Below are 17,859 nucleotides of genomic sequence, written 5' to 3' on the forward strand. Positions count from 1 at the left end.
GGATTGATGAGGGCAGTACAGTGGATGATGTCTACATGGATTTTAGTAAGGCATTTGACCAGGTCCCACGTGGCAGACTGGTCAGAAAGGTAAAAGCCCATGGGATACAGGGAAATGTGGCGAATTGGATCCAAAATTGGCTCAGTAACAGGAAACAAAGGGTAAAAGTCGATGGATTTCCTTGCAAATGGAAATCCGTTTCCAGTGGTGTGCCACAGGGCTCAGTGTTGGGTCCCTTTGCTGTTTGTGGTGTATAATAATAATTTGGACTTGAATGTAGGGGGCATGATTGGCTGGGACAGCCATAGCATTAGGGGCTTGGATGGAGAGAAATTTGTTGAGTGTATTCAGGAGGAATTTCTCATTCAGTATGTGGATGGCCCGACTAGAGAGGGGGCAAAACTTGACCTCCTCTTGGGAAATAAGGAAGGGCAGGTGACAGAAGTGTTAGTGAGGGATCACTTTGGGACCAGTGATCATAATTCCATTAGTTTTAAGATAGCTATGGAGAAGGATAGGTCTGGCCCAAAAGTTAAAATTCTAAATTGGGGAAAGGCCAATTTTGATGGTATTAGACAGGAACTTTCAGAAGTTGATTGGGAGAGTCTGTTGGCAGGCAAAGGGACGTCTGGTAAGTGGGAGGCTTTCAAAAGTGTGTTAACCAGGGTTCAGTGTAAGCACATTCCTTATAAAGTGAAGGGCAAGGCTGGTAGAAGTAGGGAACCTTGGATGACTCGGGAGATTGAGGCACTAGTCAAAAATAAGAAGGAGGCATATGACATGCATAGGCAGCTGGGATCAAGTGGATCCCTTGAAGAGTATAGAGATTGCCGGAGTAGAGTTAAGAGAGAAATCAGGAGGGCAAAAAGGGGATATGAGATTGCTTTGGCAGATCAGGCAAAGGTGAATCCAAAGAGCTTCTACAAATACATAAAGGGCAAAAGGGTAACTAGGGAGAGAGTAGGGCCTCTTAAGGATCAACAAGGTCATCTAAGTGCGGAACCACAAGAGATGGGTGAGATCCTGAATGAATATTTCACATCGGTATTTACGGTTGAGAAAGGCATGGATGTTAAGGAACTTGGGGAAATAAATAGTGATGTCTTGAGGAGTGTACATATTACAGAGAGGGAGGTGCTGGAAGTCTTAACGCGCATCAAGGTAGATAAATCTCCGGGACCTGATGAAATGTATCCCAGGACGTTATGGGAGGTAAGGGAGGAAATTGCGGGTCCCCTAGCAGAGATATTTGAATCATCCACCGCTACAGGTGAGGTGCCTGAAGATTGGAGGGTAGCAAATGTTGTTCCATTGTTTAAGAAGGGCGGTAGGGAAAAGCCTGGGAACTACAGACCAGTGAGCCTGACATCTGTAGTGGGTAAGTTGTTAGAGGGTGTTCTGAGGGACAGAATCTACAGGCATTTGGAGAGGCAGGGACTAATTAGGAACAGTCAGCATGGTTTTGTGAGAGGAAAATCATGTCTCACGAATTTGATTGAGTTTTTTGAAGGGGTAACCAAGAAGATAGATGAGGGCTGTGCAGTAGACGTGGTCTACATGGACTTCAGCAAAGCATTTGACAAGGTACCGCATGGTAGGTTGTTACATAAGGTTAAATCTCATGGGATCCAAGGTGAGGTAGCCAATTGGATACAAAATTGGCTTGACGACAGAAGACAGAGGGTGGTTTTCGAGGGTTGTTTTTCAAACTGGATGCCTGTGTCCAGCGGTGTGCCTCAGGGATCGGTGCTGGGTCCGCTGTTATTTGTTATTTATATTAATGATTTGGATGAGAATTTAGGAGGCATGGTTAGTAAGTTTGCAGATGACACCAAGATTGGTGGCATTGTGGACAGTGAAGAAGGTTATCTAGGATTGCAACGGGATCTTGATAAATTGGGCCAGTGGGCCGATGAATGGCAGATGGAGTTTAATTTAGATAAATGTGAGGTGATGCATTTTGGTAGATCGAATCGGGCCAGGACCTACTCCGTTAATGGTAGGGCGTTGGGGAGAGTTATAGAACAAAGAGATCTAGGAGTACAGATTCATAGCTCCTTGAAAGTGGAGTCACAGGTGGATAGGGTGGTGAAGAAGGCATTCAGCATGCTTGGTTTCATTGGTCAGAACATTGAATGCAGGAGTTGGGATGTCTTGTTGAAGTTGTACAGGGCATTGGTGAGGCCACACTTGGAGTACTGTGTACAGTTCTGGTCACCCTATTATAGAAAGGATATTATTAAACTAGAAAGAGTGCAGAAAAGATTTACTAGGATGCTACCGGGACTTGATGGTTTGACTTACAGGGAGAGGTTAGACAGACTGGGACTTTATTCCCTGGAGAGTAGGAGGTTAAGGGGTGATCTTATAGAAGTCTATAAAATAATGAGGGGCATAGATAAGGTCGATAGTCAAAATCTTTTCCCAAAGGTAGGGGAGTCTATAACGAGGGGGCACAGATTTAAGGTGAGAGGGGAGAGATACAAAAGGATCCAGAGGGGCAATTTTTTCACTCAAAGGGTGGTGAGTGTCTGGAACGAGCTGCCAGAGGCAGTAGTAGAGGCGGGTACAATTTTGTCTTTTAAAAAGCATTTGGACAGTTACATGGGGAAGATGGGTATCGAGGGATATGGGCCAAGTGCAGGCAATTGGGACTAGCTTAGTGGTATAAACTGGGCGACATGGACATGTTGGGCCGAAGGGCCTGTTTCCATGTTGTAACTTCTATGATTCTATGAAATTTGCAGACGACACAAAAATTAGCCATGTAGTTGATAGTGAAGAGGATAGTTGTAGACTCCAAGAAGATATCAATGGGTTGGTGGAGTGGGTGGAAAAGTGGCAAATGGAGTTCAACCTGGAGAAGTGTGAGGTAATGCACTTGGGGAGGGCAAACAGTAAAAGGGAATACACAGAAAAACGGGAATATATTGAGAGGGGTAGAGGAAATGAGAGACCTTGGCGTGCATGTGCACAGGTCCCTGAAGGTGGCAGTACAGGTAGATAAGGTTGTGAAGCAGAGCATTCTGTGTGCCTTCGTTATTAGCCGAGGTATAGAATACAAAAGCAGGGATGTAATGATGGAACTGTATAAAACGCTGGTAAGGCCACAGCTGGAGTATTGTGTGCAGTTCTGGTCACCACATTACAGGAAGGACGTAATTGCTGTGGAGAGAGTGCAGAGAAGATTTACAAGAATGTTGCCAGGGCTTGAAAATTGCAGCTACGAGGAGAGATTGGATAGGCTGGGGTTGTTTTCCTTGGAGCAGAGGAGGCTGAGGGGGTGACTTGATTGAGGTGTACAAAATTATGAGGGGCCCAGATAGAGTAGACAGGAAGTACCTGTTTCCCCTAGCGGAGAGTTCAAGAACTAGAGGACATGGATTTAAGCTGTTTGACGGAAGGATTTGAGGGGACATGAGGAAAAACTTTATTACCCAGAGGGTGGTGGGTGTATGGAATTCACTGGCCAAATTGCTGAAAGAGGCAGGGACCCTCAACTCTTTTTTAAAAAGTACCTGGCCCTGCACCTAAAGTGCTGTGAGTTGCAGGGTACGGACTGGGTGCTGGAAGGTGGGATTAGAATGGGCACCTGGTTGTTCTTCGAGCCGGCGCGATGGGCCGAATGGCCCCCTTCTGTGCTGTATCTTTTCTATGGTTCTATGGTTGAATGTGGAGGCTGGTGGGGTGGAAGGTGAGGACAAGGAGGAACCTATCATGGTTCTGGGAGGGAAGGGGAAGGGGTGAGAGCAGAAGTGAGCGGGAAATAGGACGGACACTGTCAATTACAGTGGAGGGAAATCCTCGGTTAGAATAGGAGGACATATTGGAGACATATGAACACCAGTGCGGAAGGTGGTACAGCTGAGAGAAAGAGAAACTGGGAGAAGGGGAATAGAGTCCTTACAGAGCGAGCGGGAGGGGAGGAAGTGTAATCAAGGTAGCTGTGGGAGTCGGTGGGCTTATAATAGATATCGGTTGACAGCCTATCTCCAGAGATGGAGATAGAGAAGTCGAGAAGGGAAGAGTCGAGATGGACCATGTGAAGGTGAGGGAAAGGTGCAAATTGGAAGCAAAGTTGATGAAATTTTCCAGTTCGGGGCGAGAGCAGGAAACTGCACCGATACAGTTATCAATGTACTGGAAAAAGAGGTGAGGGAGGGGACCTGAGTAGGACTGGGACAAGGAATGTTCTACGTAGCCCATAAAAAGGCAGGCATAGTGACATCTTTTATTTGGAGGAAGTGAGTGGAGTCAAAGGAGAAGTTGTTCAACATAAGAACAAGTTCAACCAGGTGGAGGAGGGTGGTGGTGGATGGGGACTGGTTGGGCCTCCATTCAAGGAAGAAGCGGAGGGCCCGCAGGCCGTCCTGATGGGGGATGGAGGTATAGAGGGACTGGATGTCCATGGTAAAAAGGAGACGGTTAGGGCCAGCGAATTGGAAACTGTTAAAGTGGCGGAGGACGTCAGAAGAGTCATAAGAACATAAGAAATAGGAGCAGGAGTAGGCCAATCGGCCCCTCGAGCCTGCTCCGCCATTCATTAAGATCATGGCTGATCTGGTCCTAACCTCAAATCTAAATTCATGTCCAATTTCCTGCCCGCTCCCCGTAACCCCTAATTCCCTTTGCTTCTAGGAAACTGTCTATTTCTGTTTTAAATTTATTTAATGATGTAGCTTCCACAGCTTCCTGGGGCAGCAAATTCCACAGACCTACCACCCTCTGAGTGAAGAAGTTTCTCCTCATCTCAGTTTTGAAAGAGCAGCCCCTTATTCTAAGATTATGCCCCCTAGTTCTAGTTTCACCCATCCTTGGGAACATCCTTACTGCATCCACCCGATCAAGCCCCTTCACAATCTTATATGTTTCAATAAGATCGCCTCTCATTCTTCTGAACTCCAATGAGTAGAGTCCCAATCTACTCAACCTCTCCTCATATGTCCGCCCCCTCATCCCCGGGATTAACCGAGTGAACCTTCTTTGTACTGCCTCAAGAGCAAGTATGTCTTTTCTTAAGTATGGAGACCAAAACTGTATGCAGTATTCTTTGTATCATCTGCAAACTTTGATATGTTACACTCGGTCCCCTCCTCCAAATCGTTAATATAGATTGTAAAGAGTTGGGGACCCAGCACCGACCCCTGCGGAACACCACTGGCTACAGGTTGCCAGTCCGAGAATGTACCATTTATCCCAACTCTCTGCTTCCTGTTAGATAACCAATCCTCCACCCATGCCAGAATATTACCCCCAATCCAGTGATTCTTTATCTTGAGCAATAATCTTTTATGTGGCACCTTGTCGAATGCCTTCTGGAAGTCCAAATACACTACGTCCACTTATATAACTGCAGCAATACCTCCCTGTTTTTATATTCTATCCCCCTAGCAATAAAAGCCAACATTCCGTTGGCCTTCTTGATCACCTGCTGCACCTGCAAACTAACCTTTTGATTTTCTTGCACTAGAACCCCCAGATCCCTTTGTACTGCAGTACTTTCCAGTTTCTCGCCATTAAGATAATAACTTGCTCTCCGATTTTTCCTGCCAAAGTGCATAACCTCACATTTTCTAATATTGTATTGCATCTGCCAAATCTCCGCCCACTCACCCAGCCTGTCTATATCCCCTTGTAGGTTTTTTATGTCCTCCTCACTCTCTACTTTCCCTCCCATCTTTGTATCATCTGCAAACTTTGATATGTTACACTCGGTCCCCTCCTCCAAATCGTTAATATAGATTGTAAAGAGTTGGGGACCCAGCACCGACCCCTGCGGAACACCACTGGCTACAGGTTGCCAGTCCGAGAATGTACCATTTATCCCAACTCTCTGCTTCCTGTTAGATAACCAATCCTCCACCCATGCCAGAATATTACCCCCAATCCAGTGATTCTTTATCTTGAGCAATAATCTTTTATGTGGCACCTTGTCGAATGCCTTCTGGAAGTCCAAATACACTACGTCCACTGGTTCCCCTTTATCCACCCTATACATTATATCCTCAAAGAGTCGCGGATGTAGATTGGACAAGGGGAGAAAAAAGAGTCAAGATAGGAGAAAATAAGTTCCATGGGACAAGAACAGGCTGAAACGATGGGTTTCCCAGGGCAGGCCTGTTTGTGGAAATGATGGTACTAATGTGTGAATGCTTATAAATGCCACTGAGTGGCAGCAAAGCACAGTTTATCCGAGTTTCTTTGCCTTGTATGGTTATGACGAAGGGCAACTGTGTTTTGGACTCACAAGGTTAAGATAAGCATGGACCCTGATAAAATTGCTACCCGATTCCTGCTTCCGTGGGTCAATTGTAGGCACAACAACGATGGCTAGCTGCAGCTACAAACACCATTGTCCTGTACAGTTGTCTTTTCCAATGTGGACTTCTATTTCTCTGACTCCTGAATTGCTTAGAAATAGAAATGGGCGTGTGTCACCATTTGGTAATAAACAGACCATTTTATTCCTGCACTGCTTCTCCACATTTTTGAAAGGAATGTAAAGGACTTGTATTTATATAGCGCCTTTCACAACCTCAAAGTCCCAAAGCACATTACAGCCAGTTAAGTATTTTTGAAGTGTAGTCACTGGTGTAATGTAGGGAAACGCAGCAGCCAATTTGCTCACAGCAAGGTCCCACAAACAGCAATGTGATGATGACCAGATCATCTGTTTTAGTGATGTTGGTTGAGGGATAAATATTGGCCAGAACACTGGGGAGAACACCCCAGCTCTTTTTCAAAATAATGCCACGGGATATTTTACGTCCATCTGAGAGGGCAGTCGGGGCCTCGGTTTAACATTTCATCCGGAAGACAGCACCGCCGACAGTGCAGCACTCCCTCAGTACTGCACCGGAGTGTCAGTCTAGATTATGTGTTTGAGTCTGTGGAATGAGTTATGAACCTATGACCTTCTGAATCGGAGGCTGCTACCGCTAGCTAAGGCTGACGACTTTTTAAAAATCTCGCCTTGAATTTGTCAGCCAAACTGCACTTCTGCTGAGTTCCATTTCCAGCCTTAGTTCAGTGAACAGAACTCTCAGCTCACAGGATATTGCTTATTATAATATAATGTGTTTTCTGGACGATGTAGATGCAGTTTATAAGGGGAGTTCTTTTCAACGCTGTATTTCTGTTCGGGAGAGAGGCTACAATTATGTGTTTTTTTATATATCATGGACATAGTATGGCAGAATGTTCCAATTAATGACAAAATAAAGCATGGAAAAAAAGCTAGCAGAAAAGGAAGAAAAAAGCAGAATGGGCAAGGGGCAATGAATTCTCGGTTTTTATATATTGAGAAATCCAGACCCGCAGTGCAGGGCACCACCAAGGTTGAAAGGGGTAGGAGAGAAGGCACGATAAAGAAATCAAGTTCGCCCCTTTTGCAGATAATATACCAAAAATTGCAATAAAAAAGTCTTTAGGCATTCAGCATAGTACGTTGAATAATAGAGTTCTGTACTGACTTGCTCTCCAAGATAGTTTCTTTTTCTATCTTGCCTGAGAGCATAAGAGTCAAAAGAGAATGTGCCACTGCATCAGGATGAAGGACAGGAAAATATTTCAGTGAATGGACTAGAATTTATTAATGACCAAAGGTAGGCAGCAATAAATTGCTTTGTAAATATCTATCTATCTATCTATCTATTTATCTATATATAACATTTATATATTTATTTTAAATTCTACAATTAAACTGATTGCAGGGAAACCAGGTTAAAGATGGGAAAATATTTTTATTGAAAGAGGGTTTAATTAGTTTGATAAAAGTCTTCCAAATTAAATTTACTGCAGTAGTATTTTTCAGTTCTCGGAAGCTAGTTGTATTATGTGTGTGGGAGAGAGAGTACAGTTATTTCTGAACAATAATGTTTTGGTAACAGCTACAAGCAAAGTGCTTAAGAGCTAAGGATCAGTTCCACAGTTGCTGACACGGCACCTTTCACTGCCTCACCCAAGTGCCTGTTGTTCATTTGTCAGCAAGCCATTCGACCGTGGAGCATCACAACCCAGTTCAGTCCAATCCCCACTCAGCATCCACGCACGAGCACTTCCCAGGAAAGGTTGACGGATAGCGATCAGGAGCAGGGACGCTGTCCAACTTCTCTCTTCCCACACGCCCTTCGCTCTCGCTCTCGCGCTCTCTCTCTCTCACTCACTCTCACTCACACTCACTCACTCGCTCTCTCTCTCGCTCTCTCGCTCTCTCGCTCTCTCGCTCTCTCTCACACACACACACACACACACACCAGGAACACATGCCAGTTGTAGATTAAAAAGGAAAAACCGCAAGTTGCTGGAAATCTAAAATAAAAACAGAAAATGCTGGAAGTGCACAGCAGGTCAGTCAGTATCTCTAAAGAACCCGGGTTGTGGTATTTCGAGTATTTAAAACATTTTCATGGCAATTGCTCTGACTAAGATTAGCCAGTTTACAACAGACAAGGGAACCTCCTGATCCCTTCCATTAATTGGTTTAAAGTTTGCATTAAGAAGTGAGTACTTAGTAAAATGTTTCACTCTTTCATCGCCCATTGTGTGTTTGTACATCAACTTAAAAAAAAATATCACCTCTGGAATTAACACCAGCCTATAACATGAGTAATATTTTCAACCATTGTTTTCCAAAAGCTAGAATAAATATTGTATCTCAATATTTACATAATCTTTTATTTATACTCAGCCTTCCAGCCTTGTATTATAATTTGATCTGCCTTTGGGTTTCCCTTCTCCACTTGCCTTTGGCTAAAAGATAGAGCAAGCAAGCATTCTGCTGAAGGGCCTGCTGTTGTGATACATCCAGCGGCTCAGTTACACTTGCCTGCCTGTTTCTCACCCACCGTGTGGGGAAATGCCCGGCCTTCTCAGCATCTTCCTGCAGCAGCTCAACCAATGCTGAGAGTGCGTCATGCCGAGTTGCTTGGAATTGTGTTCTATCATTGCCAACCTGCTGAGCAGCATATACTCAACTGTAAGGCTTAATGTATTCCTTGGCATTCTGTCTCATTGCTTTGATGAATGTCCTGTATTGGAGAAGTACGTGTATGTTTTTAATTGATTGATTTTATATATATATAAAATCATACCCTCCCCCTATTTTAATTTTCTGTTAATGTAATGAACTTGTGACCAAGCCGGGTCTGCCTTCCTCTAAATCAGCCAGAGCAACCCTGGAAACAAGCCCGTTGTGCCTGTCATTGTTATGGATGGTCAGCCAAACTGGGTCAACAACAACTTGCATTTATATGGCGCCTTTAACCTAGTAAAACGTCCCAAGGCATTTCACAGGAGCGTTATCAAACAAAATTTGACACCAAGCCACATAAGGAGATATTACGACAGGTGACCAGAAGGTTGGTCAAAGAGGTAGGTTTTTAAGGAGAGAGGGGTAGAGAGGCGGAGAGGTCTGGGAGGGAATTCCAGCGGTTAGGGCCTCGGCAGCTGAAGGCACGGCCGGTAATGGTGGAACGAAGGAAATCGGGGATGTGCAAGAGGCCAGCATTGCAGGGTCAGGTTGCAGACGGAATGGAGAGGCGGGGTTAAGAAATGTGCTGCCATATTCTGTTCATCCTGCTCATACTTCAAAATTTTAACAACAGAATGGAATTGCACATCTGTTTTTGAATTGTTGCATTAAAAAGAGGAATCATTTTTGATTGGGGGAAAATAGTAATTAGAGAGACTGGGTGGCACAATGAGTTAAATATTAATCTTTTCAGCCCAAATTCAATAAGAAAAGGGGCCACAGATTCAAATTAATAAAGGGCACATTTAGGACTGATCAGGAAGGTTTCCTTCACACACTATTCAAGGTAAGAAGAATGAGGCGAGGCAATATAAACTAAATGGTAAATTTTAAAGGGGGTGCAGGAACAGAGAAACCTGGGGGTGCACATACATAAAGCTTTGAAGGTGGCAGGACAAGTTGAGAAAGCTGTTAAAAAGCATATGGGATCCTGGGCTTTATTAATAGAGGCATAGAGTACAAAAGCAAGGAAGTAAAGCTAAACCTTTAAAAAAAAAACACTGGTTAGGCCTCAGCTGGAGTATTGTGTTCAATTCTGGGCATCACAAGAGATTTACTAGAATAGTACGAGGGATGAGTGACTTCAGTTATGTGGATAGACTGGAGAAGCTGGAGTTGTTCCCCTTGGAACAGAGAAGGTAAAGGGGAGATTTGATAGAGGTGTTCAAGTTCATGAAGAGTTTTGATAGAGTGAATAAGGAGAAACTGTTTCCAATGGCATAAGGGTCATTAACCAGAGGACATAGATTTAAGGTGATTGGCAAAAGAACCAGAGGAGACGTGAGGAAACATTTTTTTAACGCAGCGAGTTGTGATGATCTGGATTGCACTGCTTGAAAGGGTGGCGGAAGCAGATTCAATAGTAACTTTTAAAAGGGAATTGGATAAATACTTGAAGGGAAAATATTTACAGGGGAATGGGACTAATTGGATAGTCTTTCAAAGAGCCGGCACAGGCACGATGGGCCAAATGGCCTCTTCCTGTGCTACTATGATACTTTGATACTATGAATACATGGAATGGATAGAGTAGTGGAGGCAAAAACCTTGGAATCATTTCACAACCAATTGGATGTTGCAGTGGGAGGACTTTGGGATTACTCTGGTTGGATGAACTGAGATTGGCTGACTGGCCTCCTTTAACTGTAATTATCTTGTGGCCAATCAGAATTCTTTTATTGTGGTTTTTAATGCACTACAGAATGAAGAGGTGTACAGAACACTATTGCTGTAATTTTAATGGAATTTAAAATGCTCCTTTTAAAAACAAAGGGAGTTCGGAATTTGAATCTAGTTTTGATAAACGAGACTGAGCCACTCTGCATTTTTTTTCTTTTACAGGAGTTTGAGAAAAGGAAGCTGCTGTAAATCATCCACAGAAAAGGCTTGGGAAAAAAAGCAGAAGCTTCTCGCACAATCGTCCATCTTATCATTCAGTCGTCTGGATGAAATGACTGAATCTATATTAAAACAGAACAGAGCCATATACATATGTTTGTCTATTTTGTCGGAATCTGTACACTAGATGAAGCTCTCACACAGAAAATAAATAACTTTTAAAAATTAACTTGCGCGTTTATCTTTTGTTGCCATAGAATTTAGTTGATTTGAAGAAAAAAAAATCAGTGTTTTTAGGAACAGGAATAGGTAATGAACCCGAACGGTCCCACTGCTCGATCACACATCAGCCCCTAAACCAGCTTCTCACTATCTCAGTCGTTCCCTTCGTTCCAGAATTGCATATATTTGCTATCGACTGTTGGTACCCTCTACTTCAATCACCTCCCTGATAATTTATTCCACAAACCTATTCCCCTTTGTTGTTACCACAAGATCAAAGTTCGACCCTGCCATCTATTGAACAGTATCCTGTAAAACTGGTGGAAATCATGGTGAATAAGAAGCAGTTTGACAGAAACCTATCCTCCCCCCTCGGTAAGCAGCTGGCCCTCAGTTAGATACACTTTTATTCCCCTCTTTTCTGCCAATTTTCTTAACTGCACTCCCTCCCCACCCTCCCTCCTCCTCCTCTCCCCTCCTCCTCTCCCCCCTCCTCCTCTCTTCCCCCCCCCCCCCCCCCCCCCCAACACCCATTATCAGAAGTAAGTTAAAACCTTACTGGGGTAGAGTTCCATGGAATCTCGTCACCATTCAGTACATGACTCAAGTGGCTATTCTTCGTATGTGATTATGGAGAGTAAGCATCAGTGGGGTATCACAGCTGAGTCCAGTCCTGTCCTAGCTTAATGTCTCGTGCACTTTCAGTTGGGAATGCTGGATGGTAATAGTGAGTGGGGAACCCCGAGCTTATTTTTTTTTTTTCCCCTCCCCATCCTTGGGCTCTGAGATCCGTAGTCACTGGCTTACCGCTGCTGACTGCTGAGATTTGCTATTGCAGCACAGGTCGGTGATCACAATTGGCACCTTTCTGAGCTGTACGGCTCAATTTCCATAACCAGATAAAAGCCATTGAAGAGCCTACTGGCTATCTTTTAAGCTTTAGATGCAGATTAAGGTTGTGGGAGAGTCGTGCTCAACCTTCCCAGTTTGGTTTCTGGTGTGCTGCTGTAATGAGTTTGTTGGGCGGTGTCAAGAGGAGGAAGGCCCCTATCGTTTGTGTTGCTGACGTTTCTTGGGACTCAAGTTTCCGGCCCTAACTACCGTTGAAGATGTGCAGCGTGCTTCCTTTACGCTGTACGGATGCAGAAATTAAACAAGGTGAAAAAACATTCACCCTGCAGACTGCAGATATCTATCTCAAACACTCTGTGCCTTTTAGTAGGCTGTCAAAACATGTTGACACGCAGATTGGTGTCCTAACTACTGTTGTAAACCTAAGTAATTCAGATCACTTGTATTAGCAATGATGCACTTAGGCAAATTTATAACCGTACTTTAGAGGCTACTAAGCAATTAATATTCCGTTATATCACATTGACCTATAGTGACCTGAGCGCAACTGAAATGTTCATGCCAAAGGGCTGTTTGGGTTCAGTAAGAAAGTAAATGAGGGTTAATGAAATTCTTTTTAACAGACTGAGTACTTTCAGCAATTAAGGTTTAATGGATCCCCAACCACTCTAATACACAGGCAATTGCAATTTTCTTCCATTTATCATTGTCCACATTGTAGCCACAGATAATAAATCCCATCTATATGAGTCAACTTAGGATGGTGACCCTGTAAAGACATTATGTGCGTTTGGTGACCCTCTATAGTCACCTGTGTACATGCCTTTATTCCATCACATTTTTATTCTCTTGTGATGTTGATGGGAATCTTCCTGTTTGCCAACACCTTGAAAGTTTTCACTCCGTGAATATTGGCTCCATAAACTTTGTTGCTAGCAGCACAAGAAAATTTTCAAACTTTTGCCTGAAGTTACACAAAGTCTTGCAGATCCAGTCTATCTTCCTTTGCCTTGAGTTTTATGGTATGCCTTTTCTTTAATTAAACTATAAGAAGACACTGGTTGTCCCTGTGTCATGAAATGAAAAATGCAACCAAAGTGCCCCCTTTTTAGAGGGGCATAACTAAAAGAAAACTAAACTGTAAGACAAAGGATACTTATAAAATTAAATAATATTGTCATCTGTGTTCACTATGCCCACCAATCCCTACGGTGCCCATCGGTCACGGAAGGCCTCAAGCATACCGGCGGACGCCATGTGCTCCTTCTCCAGGACCACTTGGGTGTGGACAAGACGGCGGAAGAGAGGCAGGCAGCCAGAGCGACCACCCTCACGGGGCCGCATCCAACCTGGACCTGTGGATGGCCAGCTTACATAAAAACATAAGAAATAGGAGCAGGAGTCGGCCATCCGGCCCCTCGAGCCTGCTCCGCCGTTCAACAAGATCATGGCTGATCTTCTACCTCAACACCATTTTCCTGCACCATCCCCATATCCCTTGATGCCTTTAATATCTAGAAATTCTATCGATCTCTGTTTTGAATGTACTCAATGACTGAGCCTCCACAGCCCTCTGGGGTAGAGAATTCCAAAGATTCACCACCCTCTGAGTGAAGAAATTTCTCCTCACCTCACTCCTAAATGGCCTACCCCTTATTCCGCAACTGTGACCCCTGGTTCTAGACTCCCCAGCCAGGGGAAACATCCTCCCTGCATCTACCCTGTCGAGCCCTGTAAGAATTTTGTATGTTTCAATGAGATCAGTGGCCAGGCCCAGGAGTTTTATGGCATATGTTGAATACTACACTGTGACTAATACTCATTTGACACTGCCTATAGATGGCGAGGTATCAGAATGGGTCATTGTGTCCATTCAGTCTGGGAGCCGGCTATCCTGAAAGGAATTTTCAAGGTTGATTTCTCTTGTGCTCAGGCGCATTCCTCCAGCTCTAGGTCAGGCACAGAATTAACTGGAATCCAATATCCGCCATGGAACTATGTATTGGTGTAGCAATGCTATGCTGACTTGTCTGGGGAGATGATGTTGGGGTCCTTGGGCTCAAACAATCTCCTTGAGCATTAGTCATACAGCTGTTAAACCTCAGGATTCTACAAAAGTTCCATGCAATGGAATTGAACACGATAGACAAAGTATCTAGTTGCTTGACTGATGATTAAGTGGTGATACCATTCACACGGGTGCAAAACTTGGCTTCTATCCACGCAGGTGTCTCTAAATTGGTCCAAATCGTAGACTTGGTATGGATTGGCACTAAGATCACCCATGGGAAACTCCATTACTGAGACGTGGTTGCAGGTTGACCAAGGTTGAGAACTAAATATTCCAGGCTACTTGACTTTTCGAAAAGACAGACAAAATGGAAAAGGAGGTGGGTGGAGGGGGTACTCCTGATAATAAAGGATGACATAAGGACAGTGGTGAGAAAGGATCTTGGCTCAGAAGATCAGGAAATAGATTCAGTATGGGTGGAGATAAGAAATAACAAGGGGCAGAAAACACTGGTGGGAGTATTTTATAGGCCCCCTAACAATAGGTACACTGTTGAACAGAGTATTAATCAAGAAATAAGAGGAGCTTGTAACAAAGGTGATGCAATAATTGTGATGTGGAGATGCCGGTGATGGACTGGGGTTGACAATTGTAAACAATTTTACAACACCAAGTTATAGTCCAACAATTTTTATTTGAAATCTACAAGCTTTCGGAGGCTTCCTCCTTCCTCAGGTAAATGTTCAGGAGCTCCTCGAAGCCTACGCATTTATACATATAGAACAATACATGGTGTTTACAGACTGCCCCTGCAACTGCCCGTTGCCAAGGCAATCACCGTGTTCAGACAGAGAGGTGTCACCTACAGAACCCCCGAATACACATTCAACAAAAAAAACAGAGAGAGGCAGAAACATCCGGAAGGCAGAGAAAGCCAGCAAATGACCCATTATATTAAAAACAGATAGCTTTTGTTCGCTGGTGGGGTAACGTGTAGCGTGACATGAACCCAAGATCCCGGTTGAGGCCGTCCTCATGGGTGCGGAACTTGGCTATCAATTTCTGCTCGACGATTTTGCGTTGTCGTGTGTCTCGAAGGCCGCCTTGGAGAACGCTTACCCGAAGATCGGTGGCTGAATGTCCTTGACTGCTGAAGTGTTCCCCGACTGGGAGGGAACCCTCCTGTCTGGCGATTGTTGCGCGGTGTCCGTTCATCCGTTGTCGCAGTGTCTGCATGGTCTCGCCAATGTACCATGCTCCGGGGCATCCTTTCCTGCAACGTATGAGGTAGACAACGTTGGCCGAGTCACAGGAGTATGAACCATGCACCTGGTGGGTGGTGTCCTCTCGTGTGATGGTGGTATCTGTGTCGATGATCTGGCATGTCTTGCAGAGGTTACCGTGGCAGGGTTGTGTGGTGTCGTGGACACTGTTCTCCTGAAAGCTGGGTAATTTGCTGCGAACGATAGTCTGTTTGAGGTTGGGTGGCTGTTTAAAGGCGAGTAGTGGAGGTGTGGGGAAGGCCATAGCAAGGTGTTCGTCGTCATTGATGACATGTTGAAGGCTGCGGAGAACATGGCGTAGTTTCTCCGCTCCGGGGAAGTACTGGACGACGAAGGGTACTCTGTTGGTTGCGTCCCGTGTTAGCCTTCTGAGGAGGTCTATGCGATTTTTCGTTGTGGCCCGTCGGAACTGTCGATCGATGAGTCGAGCGTCATATCCCGTTCTTACCAGGGCGTCTTTCAGAGTCTGTAGGTGTCCATCCCGTTCCTCCTCGTCTGAGCAGACCCTGTGTATTCGCAGGGCCTGTCCATAGGGGATGGCCTCTTTGACGTGGTTAGGGTGGAAGCTGGAAAAGTGGAGCAATAATTGTGGGAGACTTTAATCTTTATATAGACTGGGCAAATCAAAATGGCAAAAGTAGTTTGGAGGACGAGTTCATGGAATGCATTCGAGACAGTTTCCTAGACCAATACATCATGGAGTCAATCAGGGAACAGGCTATTTTAGATCTTGTTTTGTGTAATGAGACAGAGTTAATTAGTAATCTCATAGTAAGGGATCCTCTGGAGCAGAGTGATCATAATATGATAGAATTTCACATTGAGTTCGAGAGTGATGTACTTAACTAAACTAGAGTCTTAAACTTAAACAAAGCCAATTATATAGGTATGAGGGACGAGCTGGCTAAGGTTGATTGGGAAATTAGATTAAAAGATATGACAGTAGATAAGCAATGGCGAACATTTAAAGAAATATTTCATAATTCTCAATGAATATACATTCCATTGAGGAATTAAAACTGCACGGGAAAAGTGATCCATCTGTGACTAACTAAAGAAGTTAAGGATAGTATTAGATTAAAAGAAGAGGCTTATAACATTGTCAAGAAGAGTAGTAAACCTGAGGATTGGGAGAGTTTTAGAAACCGGTAAAGGAAGACCAAAAAATTGATAAAGAGGGAGAAAATAGAATATGAGAGTAAACTAATAAGAAATATAAAAACAGATTGTAAGAGCTTCTACAAGTATGTAAAAAGGAAGAGATTGGCAAAAGTAAACGTGGGTCTCTTAGAGGCTGAGACAGGAGAAATTATAATGGGGAGGAAGGAAATGGCAGAGACTTTAAACAAATATTTTGTATCTGTCTTCACAGTAGAAGACACAAAAACCATACCAGAAATAATGGGGAAACAAGGGTCTAATGAGAGTGAGGAACTTAAAGTAATTAATATTAGTAAAGAAAAAGTACTGGAGAAATTAATGGGACTAAAAGCCGACAAATCCCCTGGACCTGATGGCCTACATGTAAGGGTTTTAAAAAGAGGTGGCTGCAGTGATAGTGGATGCTTTGGATGTGATCTTCCAAAGTTCCCTAGATTCTAGAACGGTCCCAGTGGATTGGAAGGTAGCAAATGTAACCCCACTATTCAAGAAAGGAGGGAGAGAGAAAACAGGGAACTACAGGCTAGTTAGCCTGACATCAGTAGTCGGAGAAATGCTGGAATCTATTATTAAGGATGTGGTAACAGGGCACTTAGAAAATCATAATATAATTAGGCAAAGGCAACACGGTTTTATGAAAGGGAAATCATGTTTGACAAACCTATTAGAGTTTTTTGAGGATGTAACCAACAGGGTAGATAAAGATAAATAACCAGCGGATGTAGTATATTTGGATTTTCAAAAGGCATTCGATAAGGTGCCACACAAGAGATTGTTACACAAGGTAAGGGCTCATGGGGTTGGGGGTAATATATTAGCATGGATAGAGGATTGGTTAACTGACAGAAAACAGTGAGTAGGAAATAACGGGTCATTTTCAGGTTGGCAGGCTGTAACTAGTGGGGTACCGCAAGGATCAGTGTTTGGGCCCCAGCTATTTACAATCTATATCAATGACTTAGGTGAAGGGACTGAGTGTAATGTATCCAAGTTTGCTGACGATAGGAAGGTAGGTGGGAAAGTAAGCTGTGAGGAGGACGCAAAGAGTCTGCAAAGGGATATAGACAGGTTAAGTGAGTGGGCAAGAAGGCGGCAGATGGAATATAATGTGGGGAAATGTGAGGTTATTCACTTTGGTAGGAAGAATAGAAAAACAGAATATTTTTTAAATGTTGGTATTCAGAGGGATTTGGGTGTCCTTGTACTCAAAACACATAAAGTTAACATGCAGATACAGCAAGAAATTAGGAAAGCAAATGGTGTGTTGGCCTTTATTGCATGGGGGTTGGAGTACAAGAGTAAGGAAGTCTTGCTGCAGTTGTACAGGGCTTTGGTGATACCTCATCTGGAGTACTGTGTACAATTTTCAGGAGCAGGAGTAGGCCATACGGCCCATTGAGCCTGCTCCGCCATTCAATAAGGTCATGGCTGATCTTCAACCTTAACTCCATTTTCCCGCC

General features: G+C 43.9%; 1 protein-coding gene across 1 annotated transcript in view; it reads left to right on the forward strand.

Annotated features, from left to right (window-relative positions):
* The window catches only part of suclg1 (succinate-CoA ligase GDP/ADP-forming subunit alph), a 90,405-nt gene extending 79,306 nt beyond the window's left edge, over positions 1-11,099 (forward strand). Inside the window, exon 9 of the mRNA XM_067981933.1 lies at positions 10,874-11,099. Coding sequence (XP_067838034.1) covers positions 10,874-10,900 — 27 coding nt within the window. The 3' untranslated portion in view covers positions 10,901-11,099. The remainder of the gene's footprint in view (positions 1-10,873) is intronic.
* Positions 11,100-17,859: the final 6,760 nt, after the last annotated feature.

The sequence above is a fragment of the Heptranchias perlo genome, chromosome 1 (genome assembly GCF_035084215.1).
Source record: "Heptranchias perlo isolate sHepPer1 chromosome 1, sHepPer1.hap1, whole genome shotgun sequence".
Lineage (NCBI taxonomy): Eukaryota > Metazoa > Chordata > Chondrichthyes > Hexanchiformes > Hexanchidae > Heptranchias > Heptranchias perlo.